General features: G+C 45.8%; 1 protein-coding gene across 6 annotated transcripts in view; it reads left to right on the forward strand.

The window, feature by feature from the left end:
• Positions 1-18548, forward strand: part of PALM (paralemmin) — a 185531-nt gene that overhangs the window by 57853 nt on the left and 109130 nt on the right. The window contains exon 2 of one of the 6 annotated variants that reach the window (XM_073543375.1): positions 14206-14259. The exons of 4 other annotated variants lie outside the window; for them this stretch is intronic. In XM_073543375.1, coding sequence (XP_073399476.1) covers positions 14206-14259 — 54 coding nt within the window. Of the gene's footprint in view, positions 1-14205; positions 14260-17832; positions 17862-18548 lie in introns of those variants that run through there. One more of the 6 variants, XM_073543377.1, reaches the window with a different exon arrangement.

The following is an 18548-nucleotide window of genomic DNA, read 5'->3' on the forward strand; positions in this document are numbered from 1 at the left end:
AGGAGGCGATAGAGCTGGAGGCTGTTTCAGCAATGTAAGCCACAAACAGTTCCTGATACTCCGGCTTTAAAAGCAGTCTACCTACTCCCAGAAAAGGGAGCCTTACAGGCCTTCCAGTGCTACACCATGACGCTGGCTCAACACCTCCTGCCTTAGCTGCTATTGTGTTTTTGGCACTACCAGCAGATGCACCACCACCACCATCAGTACCAGGTGGCCCTCCTCGCCCACATCCGCGTCCTCTTCCACCATACTTCCTCATGTTTTTGAAAATGGACCCAAAATACTAGCAGATATATAGTACTGTATCAGAACCGTACAGCTCTATACAGTCTATGGATAACAGTAAATCTCTGTATATATTTCATGAGGCATACACAGACGCTCGAAGGCTCAGTATGGATTACCCAATAAAAGAACAAGTTGAAAAAGGGTACAGTATCACCAGATACAAGGTATTTATAGTATAGTGTAAACATTCTGATTCTCCTTATACATTTCAGGAGGCAGACACAAACGCTCTCAGGCCCAGTATGGATTACACAAGAATATGAAAAGCTGTAAATGGGTTATGTAACACAAGCGTACAGCTGTATACAGTGTTGGTGTCATCTTAAAGTTACAAATATATTGCCGGAGTACCAGACAGACGTTTACAGGCTGATTATGGATTACACCAGAATCTAAATAGCTTAAAAGTTTACTGTATCAGAAGCGTTCTGCTGTTTACAGTGTTGGCCAAATTGAAAATATCGGTATATATTTCTGTAGTCACCCTCAGATGCTCACTCAGTTTGGTTTTGACCATAATAAAAAATGTTGTAAAAAAGGTCCTGGATAACAAGATAGCAAGTATATATTTTTTAGGGTACAATTGAAATATCCGTATAAATAGTCCCGTAGTCACTCTCAGATGCTTACACAGTATGGATTTGACCGTAATGCTAAATGTCGAACAAAGGTACTGTATAACAAGATACAAGCTGTATCGAGTATAGTGTAAAAATTTGTTTCTCCGATTCACCGTATATATAGAAGGCGTAACCCACACATGCTCACTCACTATGGATGATGTAGGGAAGGTGGACTGACAGACAAACCAGCCTGTAGTGAGAAGCAGAGGTGTAACGCAGTGTAGGTGTAAAACCGATAAGATAAAGAGAAAGGGTGCAGTGTTTTAGCTTGCCCATTGGAGGGCAGTGGAGAGTGTAGGAGTGGGACTGAATAACTGCCATTGGTCAGAGACACTGTTAGGTGATGGTGGGCGGAGTTACCAGAACTGGAAGTATAAAAGGCTGAGGGAAGGTTCTGGAAGAGTCAGTCAGCGAAGGGAGCACAGTAAAGAGGAAGTTCTGCTGAGGAAACAGAGACAGTGGAAAGGCTCCAGAGAGGACTGACAGTTGAGGCGGTCACGGGGGGGTGGCCCAGAGGACGGTAGCCACAGATGAAGACGGCCTGGGGCTATCATACGGACAGTGTGCTCAGACTGGTGCAGCGCTGTGGTGGTTGGGCCTAGGCCAGCCACAGTGGAAGAGCCACAGAGGACACCACGATTATAGTTACAAAGGAAGTGAAGGTACCGGGGCCTGTGTACAGAAAAATGTGAAACGGCTGTGGTGAATTGCTGTTGTCAACAGAAGGATGGGCACTAAAACGGACCTGTTCAATACAAACTCTGTCTCAGTCTCGTGTTTGTCTGCGACAAATTTTTTAAACAAGGTACTGTATTAGCACATACCAGGTGTGTCCAGTCTAGGGTTAAATTTCGTCTATACTTCCGTAGTCATACACAGACACTCACAGGCTCATTATGTATTACATCAGAATTACAAAAGTAGAAAAAGGGAAAGGTATTCATAGCGTACCCCAGTATACAGTGTTGTGGTACTTTTAAATCTTCGTATATATTTCAATCTCATTAAGCCAGTCAAGAATCTCCGCTACTGGAAACTACATGGATACAAGTATAGACGCAAAGTCGAGTGTTAGCAGAAATTTTGCAATTTATCATCGCGGGAAAACCTCCCGGTAGATGTTGCAGAGGCGATGCAGACCCTCAATTACTGTGTCTGTGGAGAAAGCGAAAAAGGTTCTTTATGAAGAAAGGATTGCTTTAACGCAGTAGCGTGGATCACATCACCGTTACTCATCTCCATCAAATTGTGATCACAGGGAGAGATGTACCCATGGTCCGCACTGACTATCATGATGTGTCTGGTCATTTTGGAGTGCAAAAGGCAGAAGCCACAGGCCGTAGGCGATTCTATTGGATTGGCATGAGAGGAGACATTGAAAAATGGTGGCAAGCATGTCACACGTCTGTGACTATCACAACTGTGAAAGGTGATCATAAACCACCACTGCATCCGCTTGTAAGTTGACGTCCATTTCAAATGGTAGCCATTGATCATCTGAAGGTAGAGGCCAGCGGGACAGGTCATAGCTACATCTTAACCATCATTGATCAATACACCAAATTTCTAGTGACCGTACCTGTGAAGGATTTAACTGCACAGACTACACAGCGGTGGAGCAGGGAGAGGTAAGTATTGCAACTTGCAAGTGCTGTGGCCATGACCAAGCCGAGGGGGCACAATCGTGGTCGACGGCACTGGCACAGGGACCCTCATAGTACGCTGGTGTGTCTGACGGCGAGTGGGCCCTCCCACTGTCTGAGACACTGTATTGTACTATGAGGGGCCCTGTGCCATTGCCGTCAGCCATCAGTGGGCCCATCCACCTGTTCAGAGCAACGGCACTTGCCCGGGTGCGCCAGGTCTTGACCCCAGCTGTTGGGGGAGGGGTGGGCAGCCCAGTTAGGGAGGTTTAAAAATAGGCATATGTACAGTGGGGAAAAAAAGTATTTAGTCAGTCAGCAATAGTGCAAGTTCCACCACTTAAAAAGATGAGAGGCGTCTGTAATTTACATCATAGGTAGACCTCAACTATGGGAGACAAACTGAGAAAAAAAAATCCAGAAAATCACATTGTCTGTTTTTTTTTTCATTTTATTTGCATATTATGGTGGAAAATAAGTATTTGGTCAGAAACAAAATTTCATCTCAATACTTTGTGATATATCCTTTGTTGGCAATGACAGAGGTCAAACGTTTTCTGTAAGTCTTCACAAGGTTGCCACACACTGTTGTTGGTATGTTGGCCCATTCCTCCATGCAGATCTCCTCCAGAGCAGTGATGTTTTTGGCTTTTCGCTTGGGAACACGGACTTTCAACTCCCTCCAAAGGTTTTCTATAGGGTTGAGATCTGGAGACTGGCTAGGCCACTCCAGGACCTTGAAATGCTTCTTACGAAGCCACTCCTTCGCTGCCCTGGCGGTGTGCTTTGGATCATTGTCATGTTGAAAGACCCAGCCACGTTTCATCTTCAATGCCCTTGCTGATGGAAGGAGGTTTGCACTCAAAATCTCACGATACATGGCCCCATTCATTCTTTCATGTACCCGGATCAGTCGTCCTGGCCCCTTTGCAGAGAAACAGCCCCAAAGCATGATGTTTCCACCACCATGCTTTACAGTAGGTATGGTGTTTGATGGATGCAACTCAGTATTCTTTTTCCTCCAAACACGACAAGTTGTGTTTCTACCAAACAGTTCCAGTTTGGTTTCATCAGACCATAGGACATTCTCCCAAAACTCCTCTGGATCATCCAAATGCTCTCTAGCAAACTTCAGACGGGCCCGGACATGTACAGGCTTAAGCAGTGGGACACGTCTGGCACTGCAGGATCTGAGTCCATGGTGGCGTAGTGTGTTACTTATGGTAGGCCTTGTTACATTGGTCCCAGCTCTCTGCAGTTCATTCACTAGGTCCCCCCGCGTGGTTCTGGGATTTTTGCTCACCGTTCTTGTGATCATTCTGACCCCACGGGGTGGGATTTTGCGTGGAGCACCAGATCGAGGGAGATTATCAGTGGTCATGTATGTCTTCCATTTTCTAATTATTGCTCCCACAGTTGATTTCTTCACTCCAAGCTGGTTGGCTATTGCAGATTCAGTCTTCCCAGCCTGGTGCAGGGCTACAATTTTGTTTCTGGTGTCCTTTGACAGCTCTTTGGTCTTCACCATAGTGGAGTTTGGAGTCAGACTGTTTGAGGGTGTGCACAGGTGTCTTTTTATACTGATAACAAGTTTAAACAGGTGCCATTACTACAGGTAATGAGTGGAGGAAAGAGGAGACTCTTAAAGAAGAAGTTACAGGTCTGTGAGAGCCAGAAATCTTGATTGCTTGTTTCTGACCAAATACTTATTTTCCACCATAATATGCAAATAAAATGAAAAAAAACCAGACAATGTGATTTTCTGGATTTTTTTTTCTCAGTTTGTCTCCCATAGTTGAGGTCTACCTATGATGTAAATTACAGACGCCTCTCATCTTTTTAAGTGGTGGAACTTGCACTATTGCTGACTGACTAAATACTTTTTTTCCCCACTGTAGATGTGTTGGCTGGACATTCAGCTGCTGCAAAGGGCGTAATTGGGCAAGTCCGAGGAAGAAGAGGAAAAAACAGAGGCACTTTTCTGGTAACCTATGTGTCATCAGGGGAAGGTGGGACAAAATCCCTTGAAACCCATGCATGGTTCATTTTAATGAAGGTTAGATCATCAACATTTTGGGTCAACAGATGGGTCCTTTTTTCTGTCAGGATTGATCCAGCAGCACTGAAGACTCTTTCAGATAACACACTAGCAGCAGGGCAAGCGAGCTCCTGTAAGGCATATTGTGCCAATTCAGGCCAGGCGTCCAGTTTAGAGGCTCAATAGTCAAAGGGGAATGACCTGTGAGGGAGAACATCGATATGGGAGGAAAAGTAGTTTGTAACCATAGTTGACAACTGCTGCCTCCTGTCACTTTTAATCGATGCAGTATTAGCAGTCGTGTGAGCGGTACTTGAGAAATCATTCCACAACATGGTCATTAAACCCCTGTCTCCAACACCACTTCTGCTGTGTGCACCACGAACACCTCTTCCATTGTGACCACTATGGCTCGTGGGAGAACCAGCACCGCTGCTGTGAGCTGGAAAAGCCTCAAACAAACGGTTTACCAGAGTTGCTTGTTTGTTTGCCAATATTATCTCTCGGTTCTCCTGTGGCATGATGTGTAATTTGCCTTTGTAGCGTGGATCGAGGATTCTGGCCAGCCAGTAGTCGTCATCCCTCGTCATTTTGGCAATGCGGGGGTCCCTTTTTAGGATCCGCAAGGCATAATCACACGTGTGTCAATGTTCCAGGTGTCAATGATGCACTGCCCGTGGTGGGTGGAGGAGCAGTTTCTGGCAAATCCACATCCCTACAGTAACGCACAAACACTGTCCCTGACCTTGGAACGCCAACATTTTCTCTTGCCCCCTGAGAAGCATCCTCCTGCCCAAAATAATCATCCCCCTCATCCTCCTCCTCTTCTCTTCTTCCTCCACCTCGTCCAGGACAGTTCCCTGACCAGACAATGGCTGACTGTCATCAAGGCTTCCCTCTTCCTCCTCCTCCACTGCAGACGCCTGATACTTAATGTGCATCAAACTTTGCATGAGCAGGCGCATAAGTGGGATGCTCATGCTTATGATGGCGTCGTCTGCGCTTACCAGTCGTGTGCATTCCTCAAAACACTGAAGGACTTTCAGAGGTCTTTCAGCTGTGACCACTGCACACCCGACAATTCCATGTCTTCCCTCACACTGCCTGCCCGTGTATCCTCCCACAAATGCATTACAGCCTGCCTCTGTTCGCACAGCCTCTCAACCATGTGCAGGGTGGAGTTCCACCTTGTTGCAACGTCTATGATTAGGTGGTGCTTGGGGAGGTGGAGCAATCACTGCAGATTCTGCATACGACTGGAGTGTGCTGCCGAGCGACGGATGTGCGAGCACAGTCTTCGCAGTTTATGGAGCAGGGATGTTAACTCCGGATAATTATTAAGGAAGCACTGCACCACCAGGTTCAAAGTGTGAGCCAGGCAAGGTATGTGTGTGAGTTTTGCACGGACTATGGCTGCCACAAAATTACGGCCGTTATCACTGACTACCTTGCCTGCCTCAAGATGTAGACTGCCCAGCCATGACTCTGTTTGTCGCTGCAAGTAGTCGGCCAGTACCTCCGCGGTGTGTCTGTTGTCGCCCAAAGACATCATCTTTAACTCAGCATGCTGACGCTTACCACTAGCTGTTCGATAGTGGGACACCTCGTGTGCAACACTGCCATGTTATGATTGAGTCACTTTAGGAGGCAAAAATAGTAATGCTAGCTAAGTCCAGAAAACCAGAGAAGTTGGCAGCTATCGGATTGCAGACCCCTGAACCTATCAACACAACTAGCAGTAGCCGTGGGGGGCTCCTACGATGCCCTAGGTCCCTCGATCACAGCCGGAGGACTGTAGCCTAAAGACAGAAAGGGAAATCTAAACTGCCCCAGAGCAGACCCCAAAGTAAAAGGCAGCCCCCCACATATAATGACGGTGAAGCAAGAAGAAAGAACAAAACACAGACAGAAAGATAGACTGAGCAAAGATGGGGCCCACACTAGCTTAGATAGGAAAGGAAAGGACAGGAAGGCTGCTGTCTGCAATCCGTGCAAAACCCTATGAAAATAAGAGCCAACAAACTGACATTAAAAAAGGCCCTGAAGACGCTAGGCTTCAAAAAAGCTATGTCAGTACTCAGGAATATTCTGAAGACAGAGCAACAGGCAAAAGGAGATTCAGCTCACCCCAGCAGGGAATGGCAGAATCCAGAAAAGCAAGGAAAACAAAACACTAATGCAAAAAGGCAAAGCAGAAATCTTAGCTTTAGATGAGCAGGAATCAGACTGGTTTCCTAGAAGTCCACAGAGAAATCACCTGCAGGCCAGAAGGGCGTCGGCAGCCTTATATCCAGTCATTAACTCCACTCAGCCAGTCATCATCATCAGCCCCAGGTGTTTGACAATCAGGCTCACTACCTTTCTTCACCAGAAGAGGGAGTTCCTCGGGCCTCAGTAGTGAAGGGGAAAATGAACTCCCAACACTGCCAGCTGCGGATGTAGTGCTCGTACGACTGAGCTCTGTGGACAAGCTTTCGCTGATAGCCTACAGCCAGCTGTTTCCTATACCTAGGGCTAGGCAGCACTGTTCCACCGCCGCTGTCCCCAGTGGAGCCTGCATCCACCACGTTAACCCACTGCGCAGTGATGGACACGTAACAGCCCTAGCCATGCCTACTGGTCCATGCATCCGTTGTGAGTTGCACCTTTCCACTCACTGACTGTTTTAGTGCATAGACAATGCGGTCTTTCACATGCCGGTGGAGGGCAGGGATGGCTTTTCGAAAAAAGAAGTGCCGACTGGGTAGGTCATAACGTAGGACAGCGTAGGCCATGAGGTCGCGGAAAGCTTCGCTTTCAACCAAACGGTAGGGCATCATCTCTAATGAGATTAGTTTGGCAATGTAGGCGTTCAAACACAGTGTACGCGGATGAGAGGATGAGTACTTTCTTGTCCTACTCAGAGTGTCTGGTAGGGTGAGCTGGACAGGAGAGCTGCATATGGGGGAAGTAGCGGTGGACTGGATGGAGTGAGAAGGGGTTGGTGATGGTATTGGTGGTGATGGTCTAGATTCAGTGTTGTGTTGCAAAACCACTGTTATCCCTGAGTGCTTTGGCCGTGCGACGACACCTCCACATTTAGTGCTGGTGGTGTGCTTAATAGTGGCGGTGGTCTTACAGTGGGGGTAGCGATGGAGCGTTGTTGGCTACCTTCAGTCGGAGCAGGTGCGCATGTGCTACCTGAGGTTTTGTAGTCCGTCCACGCTTGCAAGTGCATGTTGAATGTCTAAGCATGCAACTGGTACTCAAATTTCAGAGTTGTTTACCTGGGTTAAAGGTCCTTCCTCACTTCTTACAGGTAACCTTTGCCTCATCAGTAGGATTTTGGACAAAGAAGTGCCACACTGCACTCTTCCTACTATGGTAAACATTTTCTGGCCATGCACGCTGTGCTAAGTTGACCGTCTGGTCAAGCTGTCCTGCAACTCTTTTAGTTTTTGTTCCATGTTTTAGGACAGCTACGGGTCTGCTAGATAACCGCTGCTGCGATGTCAATGCCTGCTGCGGATCCTTATCCTTATCTGAACTATTGCCAGCGCCACCCTCCTCCCCCAATGGATGCCAATCCGGGTCCAGAACTGGGTCATCCATCACCTCCTCTTCAAAGTCATCTGCACCTTCCTCTTTACCTTCCTCTGTGTCACCGTGTAAGGTGGTATAGCATGCGGGAAGGGGAACCTGGGTTTCATCAGGGTCAGATTCTGGCTAAATAGACTGCAAGGGCAATGTAGTGCTGTGGGTCAATTACCAGCAGAATCATCTAGCAGTGGCTGTGCATCAGTGCACTTCATGTAAGATTCATCTTGGACTGGGGAATTCAGGATTTGACTGGATAACCCAGGCATGGTATGTGAAAAGAGCTCCATAGAGTAATCTGAAGTGTGGGCTGCTGCATCCTTAACTTTTGGTGGGGGTGAAGGACGCAAGGAGAGGGTTTTTTTATGACCAGAACCCTGCACTGACGACTCCGTGCTTGCAGGTTTCGACCGTTCAGAAGAGGAGGCAATAGAGCTGGTGGCTGTTTCGGCAGTGTACGCCAAAACCTGTTCCTGATGGTCCCGCTATAAAAGCGGTTTTCCTACTCCAAGAAAAGGCAACTTTACAGGCCTTCTTGGGCCAGAGGATGTCGCAGGCTCAACACCTCCTGCCTTAGCTGCTATTGTGGTTTTGCCAGAACCAGCCGATGCACCACCAACATCAGTACCAGCTGCGCCCCCCTGCCCACGTCTGCGGCCTCTTCCACCATACTTCCTCATGTTTGGGAAAATGTACCAAAAATACCAGCAGAGAGATGGTACTGTGTGAGGAGCGTCCAGCTGTGTAAGGTGTATTAAACAAATTAAATCAACGTATATATTATGTTAGTCACAGACGCTCTCACAGTATGTATTGGACCGTAATCCAACAAGCATATATACGGAACTGTATCAGAAGTGTACAGCTGTATACGATTTTTGTGCAACTTACAATCTCCGTATATGTATTTACGGAGTGTCACACACACATGCTGACTAGGTGTAAAAGTGACTGTAATGCGAACGGCAGATATACAATACTGTTGGAGAATCGGACAGCTCTATACGATGTGTGTAAGGAAAATTGTCAAGCTCCGTGTATTTGTATACGGACTTACACACGCTGTCTCTGTCTAGTTTACACCGTAATAAAACAGCAGATATACGAAACTGTTTGAAAAATGGACACGACTCTAAGGTGTAGGTCTGGAAAAACGGAAAAACTCCTTGTTTTTTTTTTCCAGAGTCACACACAGGTAGCTTCTATTTGTCCGTGATACCAGCCGGAATACACGGTAGTGTGTGAGGAGCATACACTGCTGTACGGTGTGTGTATGTAAAATTGTTAAGCTCCGTGTATTTGTATATGGACTGACACACGCTGTCTCTGTCTAGTTTACACCGTAATCAAACAGCAGATATACAAAACTGTTTGAAAAATGGACACGACTCAAAGGTGTAGGTCTGTAAAATCTCGTTTTTTTTTCCAGAGTCACACACAGGTAGCTTCTATTTGTCCGTGCTAGAAGACGGTACACTCTAGTGTGTGAGAAGCGTACACCGCTGTACGGTGTGTGTATGTAAAATTATCAAGCTCTGTGTATTTGTATGCGGACTGACACACTCAGTCTCTGTCTAGTTTACACCGTAATCAAACAGCAGATATACGAAACTGTTTGAAAAACGGACACGACTCTAAGGTGTAGGTCTGGAAAAACGGACAAACTCCTTGGTTTTTTTTCCAGAGTCACACAAATGTAGCTTCTATTTGTCCGTGCTAGAAGGCGGTACACGCTAGTGTGTGAGGAGCGAACACCGCTGTACGGTGTGTGTATGTAAAATTGTCAAGCTCCGTGTATTTGTATACGGACTGACACACGCTGTCTCTGTCTAGTTTTGACTCTGATCAAACAGCAGATATACGAAACTGTTTGAAAAACGGACACAAGTCTAAGGTGTAGGTCTGGAAAAACGGACAAACTCCTCGGCTTTTTCCTCCAGAGTCACACCCAGATAGCTTCTATTTGTCCGTGATACCAGACGAAGTACACGGTAGTGGGTGAGGAGCGTACACCGCTATACGGTGTGTGAAAAAATGAACGCTCAGTAACTCTCCAGGACAAAATAATAAAAGTTGGAGTGCTTTGAAAAAAGCAGTTTGAACAGCAGTGTGCACACAGCAATGCAGCTAGCAGGTAGCCTTAAAAGGCAGCCTAATCACCACCAGTGCTGCACACAACAAAAATCCTCCCCTTTCACTGCACACTAACTGTACAGTGAAAAGCGCTATCAGCAGAAACAGTTTTTTTTTTTTTCTTCCCTGCCTAACGCTCTCCCTGTACAGAATCAGCAGCAACACCTCTCCCTATTGTAAGATCGTCAGAAGTAAGATGGCGGTCGGCGGTCACAGCCTTTTATACCCACTGTGACACCACACAAAGCCAGCCAATCACTTTAATGCCCTTCTCTAAGATGGTGGTGGCCGCTGCGCATGTCATCGCGTTGCCCACAGTGTGCGTCCTCCATCATTGGCTGAGGAAAGGCGCTGAAAGCATAATTTGAAACACGAATTTGGTGCGCTGATCGGCGACATCATGGCCGACCTCACACTAGGGTCGTGTATCGATTGGCGAAATCCGACTTTGGCGAAAGTCGGCGATTTTTTTAATCTGACTGACCTGTTTCGCTCAACTCTACTGGCCTTAACTGATTCTAACCTTTTTATATAAAACCCCAGGTAGCCAGATGACCCTGAATTGATCTCGACTAAACACCTCATGGAAACAGACAGAACTGGTGTACAATTCAGGGCTTATGCAGCCATGAGTCCCCCCTTTATTATTTATTTGTATGCGGGGGGGGAGGGGGGAAGCTATCATTAGTAAAGCAGAGCAGCGGAGCAGGTGCTGAGGGGTGGCAACATAGTGCAGTCTTCTAGGTTGGTACGTTGCATCCAAAAGATCGAGATGCACACAATACCTCCAGTGTCCTCACCGACAAGTGTTTATTTAGAAACTTTCCACTGGAAATAAAAGAATATTATTATGACTTGTTAGTGATGAGCGGACATGCTCTGATAAGGTGTTATCCAGGCACGCTCGGGCTTACGCCATTTCAGACCACGCAGGGTCCTTAGTCATTGCTATGTGGTCTGAAACAGCGTAAGCAAGATGGTTTCATGAAATTACTATAAAGAATAAAGGTTTATAATATCACTAGATGGTGGCCCGATTCTAACGCATCGGGTATTCTAGAATATATATGCAGTTTATTTTTGAAGATTTAATAATAATGCAATAATGCACCCCCCAATCCTGATATGTATGGTTCTCTCACCTCTCTTTCCTGGTATGCATGGTCCTCTAACCCCCCTTTCGGGGTATGCATGGTCCCCTCACCCCCCAATCCTGGTATGCATGGTCCTCTCACCCCCCAATCCTGGTATGCATGGTCCCCTCACCCCCCTTTCTTGGTATGCATGGTCCCCTCACCCCCCTTTGCTGGTATGCATGGTCCCCTCACCCCCCTTTCCTGATATGCATGGTCCCCTCACCCCCCAATCCTGTTATGCATGGTCCCCTCACCCCCCTATCCTGGTATACATGGTCCCCTCACCCCCCTTTCTTGGTATGCATGGTCCCCTCACCCCCCTTTGCTGGTATGCATGGTCTTCTCACACCCCAATCCTGGTATGTATGCTCACCGTCACCCCCCTTTCCTGGTATGTATGGTCCCCTCACCCCCCAATCTTGGTATGCATGGTATCCTCACCCCCTTTCCTGGTATGCATGGTCCCCTCACCCCCCTTTCCTGATATGCATGGTCCCCTCACCCCCCAATCCTGGTATGCATGGTCCTCTTACCCCCCTTTTGGGGTATGCATGGTCCCCTCACCCCCCCAGTCCTGGTATGCATGGTCCTCTCACCCCCTAATCCTGGTATGCATGGTCCCCTCAACCCCAATCCTGATATGCATGGTCCCCTCACCCCCCTTTCCTGGTATGCATGGTCTCCTCACCCCCCTTTCTTGGTATGCATGGTCTCCTCACCCCCCTTTCTTGGTATGCATGGTCCCCTCAACCCCCTATCCTGGTATTCATGGTCCCCTCACCCCCCTTTCTTGGTATGCATGGTCCCCTCACCCCCCCATCCTGGTATGCATGGTCCCCTCACCCCCCAATCCTGGTATGCATGGTCCCCTCGCCCCAAAATCCTGGTATGCATGATCCCCTCACCCCCCCAATCCTGGTATGCATGGTCCCCTCACCCCCCAATCCTGGTATGCATGGTCCCCTCACCCCCCAATCCTGGTATGCATGGTCTCCTCACCCCCCAATCCTGGTATGCATGGTCCCCTCACCCCCCAATCCTGGTATGCATGGTCCCCTCACCCCCCTTCCCTGGTATGCATGGTCCCCTCACCCCCCTTCCCTGGTATGCATGGTCCCCTCACCCCCCTTTCCTGGTATGCACGGTCCCCTCACCCCCCTTTCCGTGTAGCCGCGACCAATCAGCGTCGCGGCCCTCTGTCCACGACCAATCAGCAACGCGGCCCTGTAGCCGCGACCAATTATTGTCTGTACAAAAATAATATTAAAAATTTAAAAAAGTTATTCTCACCTTCCGACAGCCTCCTGTCTTCTTTCCACGCGCCCGGCCTCGCTTTCCCAGTAATGCTTTGCGGCTTAGACCACTGATGACGTCGGTCTTCTTTCTCGCTCTCGCGAGAGTGACGTCATCAGCAGTCTAAGCCGCAAAGCATTACTGGGAACGCGAGGCCGGGCGCGTGGAAAGAAGATAGGAGGCCGTCGGAAGGTGAGAACAACTTTTTTTTAATTTTAATTCTCTTTTTTACAGATTAAGGCCTGCGCCTGCCGCTGATTAGTCGCGGCCGCGACCATTCAGCGGCAGGCGCAGCTTACCGATACAAACAGCTGCGCCTGTCGCTGATTGGTTGCGGCCTGGCGGGGGTCTGGCGGCCGCGACCAATCAGCGGCCCGCGATTTCGGTTACAGACAAACATGATAAGGCGTTTATATATATATAGATAGCCTAATTTTCCTCTATCTAATATGCCATTTTGCTGGTGGCTGGACTTCCCCCTTTTTTGTATATAGTTTATTCACCGGGGAGGCCATGTCCGTGCACCGCACCCTACTAACTCTGGAGTGACCTCATTTGGATGGATGTTTGGTGAGCTGAAACCCCTTTTTTCTGTTTATTGTCAGGCGAAACCTGTCTAGATGAGATGGTAATTGTGTGAGTGTAAAGAAGCCAACAATCACCCGACAATCAATAAAACAGCGGTGATCAGTGTGTATGCCGCCATAAAAGTCATCATAATTGGCAGCATGTCCCGTTTACACCACATGGTGCTTTATGGCATCCAGAAATGCTGCTTTTTATAAATGCTGGAATTGCCAGCGCCTATTCACAGTTACTTTCTAAGTGCTGTCAGGTCAATGATCTTTAGAACGCCATCTATATTGTATCTGTAGAATACTGTGGGCAGCTGAAACATTACTGGAATCTACTATATAATCGTCTAATTCTGTCTGTCTGTAGCTGAAATCCCGTGTCGCTGATTGGTTGCACCCGGCCGGCCTCGACAAATCAGCGACTGGTGCAGTTCGGCCGCGAATTGGCGCGGAATTCAAACGACGAACGCCACTGATCTCCCGACGGTTGCCATGGGTCATGTCCTGCTGCACGGAGGTCAGCGGCGACGCGGCCGGGGGAGATGATCAGCGCAGCGCTCAGTGTGTGGATGGTACCCAGGGTACGGAGGAGAGCAGACTCTCCTCCAGACCCTGGGTACCATAAACCTGTAAAAATAGAATTAAAATAAAAAATAGTCATATACTCACCTTCCGACGGCCCCAGACTCTTTCCCGCCTCTCACCACTCTCCCGGCATCTTCCCAGTATTGCTTTGCGCGAAAGACTGCTGATGACGTCGCGTTCTCACGAGAGTGACGTCATCTCTGGTCCTTCACGCTAAGCATTACTGAGACCGGAAGATGCCAGGAGCATGGAGAGGAGATCGGGACACCGGAAGGTGAGAATAACCTTTTTTTTTATTTTTTTTTATTCTAGAATATCAGATGCGTTAGAATCGGGCCACCATCTAGTACCATATAACCAGCTACGGTATGTGCAAGCCACTTACTACCAGTAGAGCATCATTGGCACAAGATGTCGTGTGCAGGATGGATCTATGCAGATAAGTGCTGAAGATTTCCTAGAAGCATCTCTTCATCTCCATAAGTGCTTCAGGGTCTCCAGTGTTCAGGGGAGTAAGTCATCCCACTAGGGTCTGAGTGCATCTTATTCCTATAGCTTATTAAATATACAGGAGCCCCTCTACCCAGACTTGCTGACACTCAGGACTGGCCCCCTCCCAGGACACAGACTAGACTGCATCCTCTGCACGCCCTCATTTCATCAATAACACAGCATATCCCAAATTACTAATGTCTCTAACAGGATCTATCTATCCCATATCTATATCTAGCTATTATCTATCTATCCTATATCTATCTATCTATCTATCTATCTGTCCCATATCTATCTATCCTATATCTATCTATCTATCTATCTATCCCATATCTATCTATCTATCTATCTATCTATCTATCCTATATCTATCTATCCCATATCTATATCTAGCTATTATCTATCCTATATCTATCTATCTATCTATCTATCTATCTATCTATCTATCTATCTATCTATCTATCCCGTATCTATCTATCTATCCTATATCTATCTATCTATCTATCCCATATCTATCTATCTATCTATCTATCTATCCCATATCTATCTATCTATCTATCTATCTATCTATCCCATATCTATCTATCTATCTATCTATCTATCTATCCCATATCTATCTATCTATCTATCTATCTATCTATCTATCCCATATCTATCTATCTATCTATCTATCTATCCCATATCTATCTATCTAACTCTATCTATCTATCCCATATATCTATATCTATCTATCCATCTCATATCTATCTATCTATCTATCTCATATCTATATCTATCTATCTATCTATCCCATATCTATCTATCTATCTCATATCTATCTACCTATCTATGTTTTATCTATCTATCCCATATCTATCTATCTATCCCATATCTATCTATCTATCTATCCCATATCTATCTATCTATCCTATATCTATCTATCCCATATCTATCTAACTCTATCTATCCCATATCTATCTATCTATCTATATCTATCCATCTCATATCTATCTATCTCATATCTATCTATCTATCTATCTATTTATCTATCCCATATCTACCTATCTATCCTATATCTATCTATCTATCCCATATCTATCTATCTAACTCTATCTATCCCATATCTATCTATCTATCTATCTATCTCTATCCATCGCATATCTATCTATCTATCTCATATCTATCTATCTATATCTATCTATCTATCTCATATCTATCTATCTATCTATCTATCTATCTATCCCATATCTGTCTATCTATCTATCTATCTATCTATCTATGCCATATATATCTATCTATTTATCTATCTATCTATCTATCCCATATCTATCTATCCATATCTATCTATCTATCTATCTCTATCCATCTCATATCTATCTATATCTATCTCATATCTATCTATATATTCCATATCTATCTATATATCTATCTATCTATGTTTTATCTATCTATATCATATCTATCTTTCTATCACCCTATCTATCTCTATCTGTATGTATTTGCTGTGTGTTTTCTCTCTCCATTAGGTGCATTTAGATGCATGTTATCTGTCATATTGCGCATGTTGGTTATTGGTGCATACACACAGGGTCCGCTTCCTCTAGTGCATCTCCGTGGTCCCCTGACGCCTTCTCTTCATGGTTTCCATGGTGATGTTACCACGGCACCCGGCTCCCTGCAGTGTCAGCCCATAATCCAGCACGTCGGTCATCCCTCAGGGTCTGTCTGGGACATGATGCCATGCCATATTGGTGCCATGCAAAAATACAGATGGCTGGAGAATGATTTCCTCAGCAGAGTCCTTAGATATAGAAGGCAGCTCCTCCATGGATTGCTAGATAAGAATACCATCTAGGAGCATTTCCAGGAAGTGTCATTAGGCGCAGTGAAGATCTGCAGTGTGGTGACAGCTAGACATAGACAATTTATATTCATACATGTATTAATAATAGATATGAGCCATCATTAATGCACATTTATTCTTTCCCACAGTAGTTTGTCCCAATGCTAAAAATGTGGGAAATTCTGACAACTATTGGTGTTAAAAGCTGTAGATGTAACAGCTCACCTTGTCATATTGTGGAGCATGATATTGAATCAGTGAGTAAGAAGTGATCAAGGCTAATTTTAAAAGTCATTTGTCATCAGCTTTTTCCTACTCCATCTGAGAGGAGCATGGTGTAAGGGCAGAGACCCTGATTCCATCAATATGTTGCTGCAGTTTTGATAAAGTCCCTGTTTTCTCTGCTGCAGCTCAAGCAGTGCTCTGAATGCTGAGCTCTGTCTAACCCCGCCCACACCCCTGACTGGCAGCTCTATGTATATGCTGTGTATGGGAAGAAAGCTGACAATCATTAATGGCAGGGTAGGACTACCAGGCACCAAGCTTACTAGTCCTCTAATAATAATTTCAAACCTATTAAACAGTAATTTTAGCAAAACTTCAGGAAGCAGCTCAGTAAGTGACACATTGCTGGAATCAGGATCTCTGTCTCCACATCATGTGTCCTGGTGACAGATTCTCATTAACAGATTTTCACTGAATTTACAATTTCTTGTGGACCAGCTCATGTGTAAGCTGCATTTTAGACGCAGAAAGGGCTGGTGGGTGATTTATAAATACTGTGTTAAAACCGATAAGTCTGTACTCACTCTGTCTGACTGTAGACTTATGAATCCCCCAATACCTGCACTGTGTGCTGCGGGGATTTGCCGGTATCAGACTGGGGACTGGAGGATATGTATGCATTATACATGCTCCCGGCTAGTGGGGCACGGCTTCGTACAATATAAATGTATGGAGCGAGGCACGCCCACTGAGCAACAATGTCCCTAGAAGTGTATGGAGTGAGGTCACGCCCACTGGCCGGCCATGTCACTAGAAGTGTATGGAGTGAGGCCTCACCCACTGATGACAATGTCCCTAGAAGTGTATGGAGTGAGGACACGCCCACTGATGACAATTTCTCGAAGAGTGTATGGAGTGAGGCCACACCCACTGGCTGGAGGTATATATAACTCATACATACCCTCCGTTCCCAGGTCAGAAACCGGCGAATACCTGCAGCATACAGTCCGTGCTCTTGGGGGGAACCATAAGTCTGCAGTTACACAGAGTGAGTGCAGACTTATCGGTTTGAACAGGACAACCCCTTCAATAAACTAATGTGGAGTGAACCCGCTGATAGTTGTGACCTCCCAACTCTTCCAACAGATGATGTTGGGGGAGATCAGAATCCAGCATGTTCATTTTGGGACTACTGATCCTTTTGTTCTGGCAGACAAGCCATGGCCAGGAAAGTCTGTCCGCAGCTCTGGCAGACCACACAGTAGTGCTGGTTCTTTATTGTGGGGTAGGGAGAGATAGCTATCTATTGTGTACTGCGCACCTTACAATTATGGATGGTCTAATAATCCCACAGGAAAAACAAATGATTTTTACTATTTTGTCTTCCAGGAAATATAAGTTGCAAACCTTACGTAATGTTACATCATATGTAAGTTACAAATCCTGGAACACTAGGTGTCACTTTAATTTTCTTTTTCCTAACTCAATAGTTCCCTTGAAAATAAGCAACATTGTAATATATCTTATTAGAGAAATCTGCTTATTTCTCCAACTGGACTGATCTTTTATTGTCAAAATTCTCAATTCAAAGTGAAATCTGTGCTCTGTGAATACAGACTTTCCCATTACTGAGATAGGAGATGGCAGCTGGTGCTTATAATGTTCCATGGAGAACTGTCCTGTCATTTCAGTAGAACTCGCAGCCCAATGTCTGTGACTGCCTCTAGCTCATTTTAGTATTCTAAAAAGCACCAGCTATTATCTGTCTCAGTAATAAGAGGTAAAATCTGTCTTCACTAAGGATTTTTCTGATTTTACTCATAAATTGAAAGTAAAAAAATCAATCCAGGCTGAGAAATAAGCAATTTCTCCATTATAAAGTTGCATAATTTCCATATTTACTGCTGACTTATGAAATAAAAAGGAAGACAATTACTCTTTCAGGTATTGTCCTGGAAGCCTGAAAATGCTTGTAGTCTTCCCTTTTCTCCTTAGATCTGTGTTATATAGCTAACACTAATAACATACTGAAGAAGTAGCTCATGAAATGAGAAAGGTAGGGTGCTAAATGCACCAAAAAACAGTTTTCATGAGTTGCATGTCCGACAAAGGGGAG

The sequence above is a fragment of the Dendrobates tinctorius genome, unplaced genomic scaffold (assembly GCF_039654945.1).
Source record: "Dendrobates tinctorius isolate UK_male_01 unplaced genomic scaffold, ASM3965494v1 ptg000132l, whole genome shotgun sequence".
Classification (NCBI taxonomy): Eukaryota; Metazoa; Chordata; class Amphibia; order Anura; family Dendrobatidae; genus Dendrobates; species Dendrobates tinctorius.